The sequence below is a fragment of the Danio aesculapii genome, chromosome 16 (genome assembly GCF_903798145.1).
Source record: "Danio aesculapii chromosome 16, fDanAes4.1, whole genome shotgun sequence".
NCBI classification, from domain to species: domain Eukaryota; kingdom Metazoa; phylum Chordata; class Actinopteri; order Cypriniformes; family Danionidae; genus Danio; species Danio aesculapii.
The window spans coordinates 5,124,698-5,134,851 of NC_079450.1; the positions used below are offsets into that span (position 1 = coordinate 5,124,698).

General features: G+C 37.0%; 1 protein-coding gene across 1 annotated transcript in view; it reads left to right on the plus strand.

Annotated features, from left to right (window-relative positions):
* The window catches only part of ago1 (argonaute RISC component 1), a 74,151-nt gene that overhangs the window by 59,239 nt on the left and 4,758 nt on the right, over window positions 1-10,154 (plus strand). Inside the window, exons 15-18 of the mRNA XM_056475658.1 lie at window positions 2,520-2,714; window positions 5,419-5,553; window positions 5,629-5,730; window positions 8,671-8,870. Coding sequence (XP_056331633.1) covers window positions 2,520-2,714; window positions 5,419-5,553; window positions 5,629-5,730; window positions 8,671-8,870 — 632 coding nt within the window. The remainder of the gene's footprint in view (window positions 1-2,519; window positions 2,715-5,418; window positions 5,554-5,628; window positions 5,731-8,670; window positions 8,871-10,154) is intronic.

Here is a 10,154-nt window from a genome sequence, read left to right on the forward strand (position 1 = left end):
AACATTTAAGTTTAACTCTGTTTTATTGATGCATATTAGTCAGAGAGTCACAGCATTAAATACAAGAAATCACAAGACATCGACTGCTCCAATCTAGCAGCAGAGAACAGTTAGCTCACATTTTCTTTCTCCCTGAATACAATAACATATTCTTGCATAAGGAACAATATAAACAAAAAACACAAATAAACAAATTAAGCCTTATAAAAATATAGATAAAATAGCATTATAGATAAACGTAGCACATATTAGGCAATACAGAAACGTATATAAATACAAATATGCAAAAGGTTCAGGAGTAGAAAATAAATAAATTTAAAAATAATTATTTAAAAAAAAAACATAAACATTCATATTTTCTCGGTGCTCTCCATTCATAAATAGCCAGTGGCAGGGAAAATTGGTCAGCTATAGATTTTTTTAATCATTATTATTTATTTATTTTTATTTATTTATTTATTTATTTTTATTTATTTATTTATTTATTTATTTATTTATTTATTTATTTATTTATTTATTTATTTATTTATTTCATTTTTAAAATATGAGAGGAAGAATAGCCAGTGTCATTTTTCAGTATTACCGCAACCTGTATACCTAATATTTACCATTTATCTAAAAAATATTTTAAATAAAATATCGTTTTTTTTATTTATTTATTTTTATTTTAGAAAATTTAAGTCAACATGAAAATTGAAAATTACAAAAAAAGAAAAAATGAAAACCTAATTTAAGTAAAAATATTGATTTGTTTTCAGAAGTATAAAGTAAAAAACAATTAAAAGTATTTTGAGGGGGCTTTCACAGCTGTGGATCGATTCTTTTTAAACAGGGATTAAAATTGGTACATTATTGCTCTTTGTTCTTGGTGTGGTTCGCTTTCACATGGCAAAGTTTCTAAATGCACCAAATAGCTAAAACAAGTCACATGTGAGTAAACTCTCCTCATGTTGAGTTTCAGGGTTTATTTTGCAGAGTCCCGCTCAGCTGTCATGCGTCCTAATTTTAGTTTATGATGATGAGCAACAATAAGACATATAAGCGAAAAGCTGCACTTTAATTTTGAATGGTGACACTCACAGACATCGTCACCAAATATAAATCAGAGGTAAGACTCTCTCATACATACAGTAGCTATTGGCTAGAATTATGCATTATTGGCTTTACATTATAGAGAGAAACGGATAAACTAAGACTGCAGTTTGGTCAGCTTTCCTACTGGATAAACAGCTCTGATTAATAGTTAACATGCTTTCACGTTCGTATTTTACATGAAACACACATTTACCGGTGACATCCTACTTCTCATTCTCTCTTCATATAGCCATATATATGCCTATTACATATCCAGAACACACTGTGATATAGCCCGGTTTGGATCTTATTGCTTTCTCACTACAATCGCTCATTCAGGCGATCTCAGACCGATTGTTTTGGCATGGTTCTGAGCGCGATTGCTGGATTTACATATACCAAACGAACTGCGCCAACTGGGCAAACGCGCCAGGTTCCAAAACAAACGTCTAGGTGTGAAAGCACCCTGAGTAAAAATATTGATTTGTTTTCAAAAATATTAAGCAATTTTTTTTTCAAAATTAAAATATATTTTAATTAAAAATAAAAAATTAAGTACAATTTTGTACAATATATATATATATATATATATATATATATATATATATATATATATATATATATATATATATATATATATATATATATATATATATATATATATATATATATATATATATATATATATATTAATTAAAAATATTGATTTGTTTTAAAAAATATTAAGTAAAAAAAAAATTAAATTATTTTAATTAAAAATAAAGTTTTTTAGAAATATTAAGTAAAAAATGTTTAAAATATTTTAATTCAAAATAGTTTTTTTTTTAGAAATATTAAGTAAAATTTTGTAAAAATGAAATTATTTTAATTAAAAATATTGATTTGTTTTCAAAAATAGTAAGTAAAAAAAAAGTTTAAATTATTTAAATTAAAAATATAGTTTTTTAGAAATATTAAGTAAAAAAATTTAAATATTTTAATTCAAAGTATAGTTTTTTTGAAATATTAAGTCAAATTTTGTAAAAAAAAAATTATTTTAATTAAAAAATATTATTTTGTTTTCAGAAATATTACATCAAAATGTAAATTTTTAAAAAGTATTTAAAATATAAATATTGTTTCATACCCTCAAAGGATTTTTGCTGCTTGTTCAGACTTCATTTAAAATGAGCTGAATCAACACAATTTTTTAGATCTTTGGGGGAAACTTAATTGTTTTATGTTCAATCCACTTAAATATGTAAAAAACAACTAAGTTAAATTAATCAGTTTGTGTTGTGACAACAGGAATGAATTGTATAACAGTGGTTTGTTCTGTAGACAATCTAAACTAAATATTGCATAAGGGGGCTAATAATATTGACCTTTAAATGCTTTTATTCTAGCTGAAATAAAACAAATAAGACTTTCTAAATATATATATAATATATACATGCTGTGTGCAGGTTGTTGGCAGTATGGACGCTCATCCCAGCAGATACTGCGCTACAGTCCGAGTCCAGCGGCCCAGACAGGAGATTATTGAAGATCTGTCCTACATGGTGAGAGAATTACTGATCCAGTTCTACAAGTCCACCCGCTTCAAGCCCACGAGAATCATCTTCTACAGGGACGGCGTACCAGAAGGACAGCTGCCACAAGTAAAGCCTTTTGATTAAAAATACTGTCAATATTATTGTGAATTAAAATAGCTGTTTTTTATTTTAAAACATTCCTTCATTTTCCTTCGGCTTAGTCTCTTATTTATCAGGGGTCTCCACAGCAGAATGAACCGCCAACTATTCCATCATATATTTTACACAGCGCATGCCCTTCAAGCCACATCCCAAAAATGGGAAACACCTATACTACTCTCGCTCAATCAGACACACACACACACACACACACACACACACACACACACACACACACTCATACACACTCATACACTACGGCCAACTTAATTTATTCAATCCACCTATAGCGCATGTTTTTGGACATGTGGGGGAAACCGGAGCACCCAGAGGAAACCCACACCAACACGGGGGAGAACATGCAAACTTCACACAGAAATGCCAACTGATCCAGCTAGGATTCGAACCAGCGACCTTCTTGCTGTGCTAACCACTGAGCCATCGTGCCGCTCATTTTAAAATATTGTAAAATGTAAATTAATAAATAAATATTGTAAGATTAAATCAGATTAAACGAGCCTATATCTGAGGATGAATGGAGACAAGCCTGTAAAGATTCTCAGAAAGAGTTAGGGAGCGTTAGCTTAAAACTACTTCAATATAACTGGCGGATGCAGACTTGCATAACTCCTGTCAAACTAAATAGGTTTAATAAAATTATTCCTGATACATGCTTTAAATGTAGGGCAGCTCAGGGTTCATTTGTGCATTGTGTTTGGGAATGCAACATTATTAGAGACTTTTGGGTGGAAGTGATTAATATTAGAAAGATAATTGTACCCTTGAATAATCCACAAGATGCAAAAATGATTTACTACATTTATATCCAAAGAACCTTAAACTAAATCTTCAGCAGCGCAAATTCATAGATTATGCTCTATTACAAGCTAAAAGAATGATAGCTCTTAGCTGGAAAAGGCCTGATCCACCATCTATTGCAGGGGTCACCAATCACGGTCCTGGAGGGCCGGTGTCCCTGCAGGGTTTAGCTCCAACTTGCCTCAACACACCTGGCTGGGTGTTTCAAGTATACCTAGTAAGACCTTGATTAGCTCATTCAGGTGTGTTTGATTAGGGATGGAGCTAAGAACTGCAGGACACCGGCCCTTCAGGAACAAGTTTGGTGACCCCTGATCTATTGGAACTTGGATTAATGCCATGGCACAATGTATGGCCATGGAAAAAGTAACATATTTTATTAAAAACAAAATGGATGTATGTGAAGAAATATAGAAGCCGTTTAATTACTACATTGACAACAATAATATTGGTCATAATATTGGTCATTTATTACTAGAGGTCTAACTAAGTATAGTGTTTTTTATTTTATTTTTTGTGTGTGTTTTGTTTTGTTGGATAATGTGGCTTATGTGTAAAATACAGCAATGTATACATGGTTTTTGGGTACCTAGCAATATTTGTTTTGCAATAACATGGTCTCTTGTTAGAGAATTCTGTGTAATTGTATAGGGGAGAAGAGAGTGATGTTCTTTTGTTGGGGTGGGAAATAATCATGACGAAATGGACTTGTGTTTTTTTTTTTTGTCACCTGTCTTGCATAATCAAAAACAATAAATACATTGTTTAAATCAGAGATAGATAGATTTAAATCAGATTCTATTTAGCAGACATCAGTGTCACATGATCCTTCAGAAATCATTTTAATATGCCGATTTGATCATCAGGAATATCACTTATTGTCTGTGTAAACAGCTGCTGTTCATATTTTTTTTGACATAATTTTAGGATTCTTTACATTTACATTGTCATTTAGCAGACGCTTTTATCCAAAGCGACTTACAAATGAGGACAAGGACGCAATTTACACAACTATAAGAGCAGCAGTGAACAAGTGCTATAGACAAGTTTCAGGTGTGTAAAGTCTAAGAAGCAAAGCATTAGTAATGTAAGTGTTTTTTTTTTTTTTTTTTGAGAGAGAGTTCAGTTAGTGGTATAGCCAGAGAGGCAGTTACAGATTAGGAAGGAAAGTGGAGACTAAACAGTTGAGTTTTTAGTTGTTTCTTGAAAACCGCAAGTGACTCTGCTGTTCTGATGCAGTTAGGGAGTTCATTCCACCAACTGGGCAGATTGAATGCGAGAGTTCGGGAAAGTGATTTCTTCCCTCTTAAAGATGGAACCACGAGGCGACGTTCATTCACAGAACGCAAGTTTCTGGAGGGCACATATATCTGCAGAAGTGAGAGCAGATAAGAAGGAGCAAAGCCAGAGGTCGCTTTGTAAGCAAACATCAGAGCTTTGAATTTGATGCGAGCAGCAACTGGCAGCCAGTGCAAACGGGTGAGTAGCGGAGTGACACGTGCTCTTTTGGGTTCATCAGAGACCACTCGTGCTGCTGCGTTCTGAAGCAGCTGAAGAGGTTTGATAGAGTTAGCTGGAAGCTCGGCTAGTAGAGAGTTGCAATAATCCAGTTTGGATTAGAGCTTGAACAGTTGAGCTGCATGTTCAGATAGGAAGGGTCGGACCTTTCTGATGTTATAGAGTGCGAATCTGCAAGATCGAGCAGTTCTAGAAATGTGCTCAGAGAAGTTCAGTTGGTCATCAATCTTTAATACATAGCATGTTCAAGAAAAGTATTTGACCCATTACACAATAGCAAGTACATTTCAGGTAGATTTAATGCATGGCTCCTGATGTTTTGTGGTTGTCGCAGATCCTGCACTATGAGCTGTTGGCCATCAGAGACGCCTGCATTAAGCTGGAGAAAGACTATCAGCCTGGCATCACTTACATAGTCGTGCAGAAACGCCACCATACACGACTCTTCTGCGCTGATAAATCTGAACGGGTGAGTGTCTGAGGGAGAAAAAAAAACATTCGGACATTTCCAATTGTTTATTCTAACACCTGTGGTTTTGCTCAGATCGGCAAGAGCGGGAACATTCCAGCGGGAACTACGGTCGACACCAGCATCACACATCCGTTTGAGTTCGACTTCTACCTGTGCAGCCATGCAGGCATTCAGGTGAGCACACACACATCACTCCATCCATTTTTCAGTATGTTGTTTGATCCCTAACATTATATTCAGGGCGTCCATGGGGTCTTAAAGAGTCTAAATGTCTTTAATTTAAAATGTTAGGCCTTAAAAAGTCTTAAAGAGCTCATATTATGGGTTTTTGAGAAAGACCTTTCATGCACTGTGTAACACAGCTCTGAGTGAAGTGAAATATCCAGCTAAGGCTTAAATCTGAAAGTGGACAGTGTTTAAAACTGTTGATTCATCTATAAAAGAGTCGACTCATAGTGCTTCAAATGAATCATCTTAATAATGAGTCAGCCGTTTCAGCGTGATGTCGATACGAAACCTAAGCCCCGCCCATTTGTTGCACTGCAAACCCGGTAAAATTTAAACCTGCAGCCCCGCCCACTAACACAGCAGCAAAGAAAAGAGGAAGACAAGTCATGAAGATGTTGTGCTCCGCTGGATATTATTGGAAGTGTGAGGGAAAGTTAGTGTTATTTTCTCTACCCAAAGATGAAACTGTGTAGAGTCAGTGGTTGAGGTTTACTTTTGCAAAAATACCTCAGCATTATAGCCCAGCCTTGTGCTGTTCAAGTGCTTCTGGAATCTACACGCTTACAACAAGGCATTCGCCGGCTATTTGTATAAGGAAGGATCAGAAAACACTATTGATGTATGGGACTTTATCAGTACATAGATCATGGATCATTTTCTTCCTCCATTTCACAAGTGTAAGCTCGCTTTCCACTGTCGTTTGTCATTGCTATGGCCACCATCAGCTGTTCTTACACACGTACGGCGATCAAGGATCAAAATAGTTCAGCTTTGGCCACTGTGTGGATTAATACTGAATGTGTGCCACTGTTTTTACATATGGTTAAGAATAGAGTAATATGCTGGTGTTTACTGTATCGGGCTCACACGCATACCTGCCAACATCTGTCCCTGAAAACCGAGGGGGTTAGGTTTGGGGGTGAGATGTCTGGGCACTGGCTACGCAGTGGCGCAATAGGTAGTGCTGTCGCCTCACAGCAAGAAGGTTGCTAGTTCGAGCCTCGGCTGGGTCAGTAGGCGTTTCTGTGTGGAGTTTGCATGTTCTCTCTGCGTTCCCGTGGGTTTCCTCCGGGTGCTCCGGTTTCCCCCACAATCCAAAGACATGTGGTACAGGTGAATTGGGTAGGCTAAATTGTCCGTTATGTATGAGTGTGTGCGGATGTTTACCAGAGATGGGTTGCGGCTGGAAGGGCATCCGCTGCGTAAAACGTGTTGGATAAGTTGGCGGTTCATTCCGCTGTGGCGACCCCTGATTAATAAAGGGACTAAGCCGAAAAGAAGAATGAGTGAATGAATGAATGAATGAATGAATGAATGAATAAATGTCTGGGTACTGGGTACTAACTGTACTATGAAGCGTGTTTTGGGTGGTCGCTGCGATCGGATCCTATACCGATGTTGGGAACCCGGGGGTTTCACAGATCGTACCAAAATGCTTTCAGTAGAAATTACGGGAGTTTTCCGGAATAAATAACAAATAAAATGGGTGGCTGGAGATGGGTCTGAAATACAGGAGACTCCGGGGAAAAACAGGAGTGTTGGCAGGTATGCTCACACATGCACTCTGGCTACTTCAACACTGTTGATAAACCGTGGTAGGCATTTCTCTCTGTCTCGCGCTGAATGCTGTCGACCAATCGCGACAGGCTGTCCAATCAGTCCAGTCAGCGCAGATTACCATCATGCTAAGGAGGGGTTTGAGAACAAATGAATCACTGAATGAATCATATGGGATAATTAGGTAAAAATAAATGCATATTATAAGACAATGAAAGTATTTTTTGACCTTGCATGCATTTCAGACTGTTGTTGGAGACCCTCAAAACCAAAATATGACACCTTTGCCGTGAGGTGACAGTGCTAACCACTAAGCCACTGTGCCGCTCCTATACTGTAATTCTCCGAATGCAATTGGTTGGTTTGTTGGCTGAACACATCAAATCATGCTAAATTTGTTGCTTTCTGAGTCTATCATCTCTCCATGGTTGCCCATTCTCTTATGCTGTATTATATCACTCCGCTTGGTGCATGCATTCTTTTAAGGCAGCAGATTTCCTTGACTGTTATGCCAGAATGAGAGTACAGTTCCTCGATATATTGACCTAAAATATTACCTTTTTTCCATCAGTCTTATTACACAATGTAACTACAGAGGCCGCTAGCTTTAATAGGAAAATTATGAAAACTTTTTTTTTAATGCTAATGGTCTAATCTGATGTAATTCATTATGCTAAGCTAAGCTAATAGTCACCCTGCCAGAACAAGAAATCAGCTGAATAGATTAAAAAAGTCAACTGTTTAAATTTGGGAGACTTGTAAATCTAGCTGAGGGAATACTCCAAAAAGGTGGAGTATTCCTTTAAGAACAATCTCACAAACCTTTTTAATTGTTTAATAGTTAAAATCTTGCTGGTACATGAAACGATCAAATTATTTAAGTACACTGTGAAAAAGAAATCTGTAAAAGTAAAGGTAAAAAAAGAGCAGCTGTGGTTGCCAGAACTTTACCGTTAAAATATGGTAGAAAGTCAATTTATGGTTATGGTCCGCATGAACTGGAAGCTGCGACCCTTTTTCTCTGTATTGTGACGCAGTTCCTACAGAAACAGAACATTAAATAAGAAAACAGTAGGCGTGGCTTGTTGTCCTTTTCTACTGTAGTGTAGTAAAGTAGGCATTTTATTCAGAAATGTGGGGAAAAGGGTTTGGGGAGAGTTATTACAAGCTAACAGACTCCTCCTCCTCCTCACCATTTCTGTTTGTTGGCGAATAATTATGACTTGAACTGTAACTTCTCAGCCTCTTATTTTGTACTAAACCAAACTCATCCACTAATTAGGGAGCTGATTGAGACGCACCCCGTCTGACCTGTGGTTTTCTTCTCAGGGCACCAGCCGACCCTCACACTACTACGTCCTGTGGGACGACAATCGCTTCACGGCTGACGAGCTGCAGATTCTCACCTACCAGCTGTGCCACACATATGTGCGCTGCACCCGCTCAGTCTCCATCCCCGCACCAGCCTACTACGCCAGACTCGTGGCTTTCCGGGCCCGATACCATCTGGTGGATAAGGAACATGACAGGTGAGGCCCAGATCAGCAGCTTTAGCTTTAATGGGCTTTTATTATGTCTATTTTTCCACATGTAATGTCAGTCTCAGTTGTCTCCTGAATGTGTGTGAGGTGTCAGCTCAGAGTTTCTTACAGATCATTCATTAACCTGGAGCACAAAACCAGTTAAAAATGCAAAAAATGGCAAAAATACATTGTCGATTTTTTTTTTTCTGACCAAAAAAGTAGAGTATGATGTTCCGTTAAGATATTTAGTCAATTTTCTACAGCAAATTTATCAAAACTTAATGTTTTTCTTAGTTGGAGTTTTTGTCTAGGTCAGGGATGGGCAAACTCGATCCTGGAGGGCCGGTGTCCCTGCATAGTTTTGCACCAACCCTAATCAAACACACCTGCTTGTAGCTTTCTAGTGATCTTGAAGACACTAATTAGGGTGTTCAGGTGTGTTTGATTAGTGTTGGAGCAAAACTCTGCAGGGACACCGGCCCTCCAGGATCGAGTTTGCCCATGCCTGGTATAGTTTGTAGTGGAAATATTTCAAATGTCTTAACTCAACAAGCATTTTCTAAACATGTAAAAACGTTTTGTTTTCAGACAGAATAAGAAAAATAAGTAGAATTAAAAATAATGATCGATCAGTGGGTTAAATTACAACCAAAAGCTAAATTATTTTAATTATGCCATTGGCAGATTATTTAGCATGTTAGTATTTCAGGAAAATATTACTTCATTTTGTGAATTTTATGAAAACGAAACAATATTTTAACTATTTTAACCAAAAATCTTGGTTTGGATTGTTGGATCACTCCTTGACGTTAGATGGCGCTACACAACTTTAACCTTCTGACACCAGCTTGTAACACAGAAGAAGACAGAAAGTTGACACGCTTGTTAATTGATAGCTCAAATAGCTGCTCCAGCTTTAGCGATGAAGAAATGATTATTGTTCACCAGTGCAATAAGCAGCTACATGTTTATATCGCCTCTGGGTATCTTCTAAAATGTGCGCTCGCATTGACAGTTTTGCGCTTGAGCACCTCCAAGTGCTGTTTACTGTAATTTCAGCAGCTCCATACACATGAACAAAAGTGTCAATCTGATTGTTGGAGAAGGTTTTGAGGTGGCGCGTAAAAACAAAAAAACGAGCAAGAAGCATTTCTTAAAAAATGACGCTTTTGCGCCTGGCGTTTTGCGCGTTGGTGTGCACGATCACATTGACGGCATTTATTTGGTCACGAGGCGTTAAACGTCGACCGAGAATGCAAGCAAAAAACGTCTCGGTGTGCACGGGCCTTT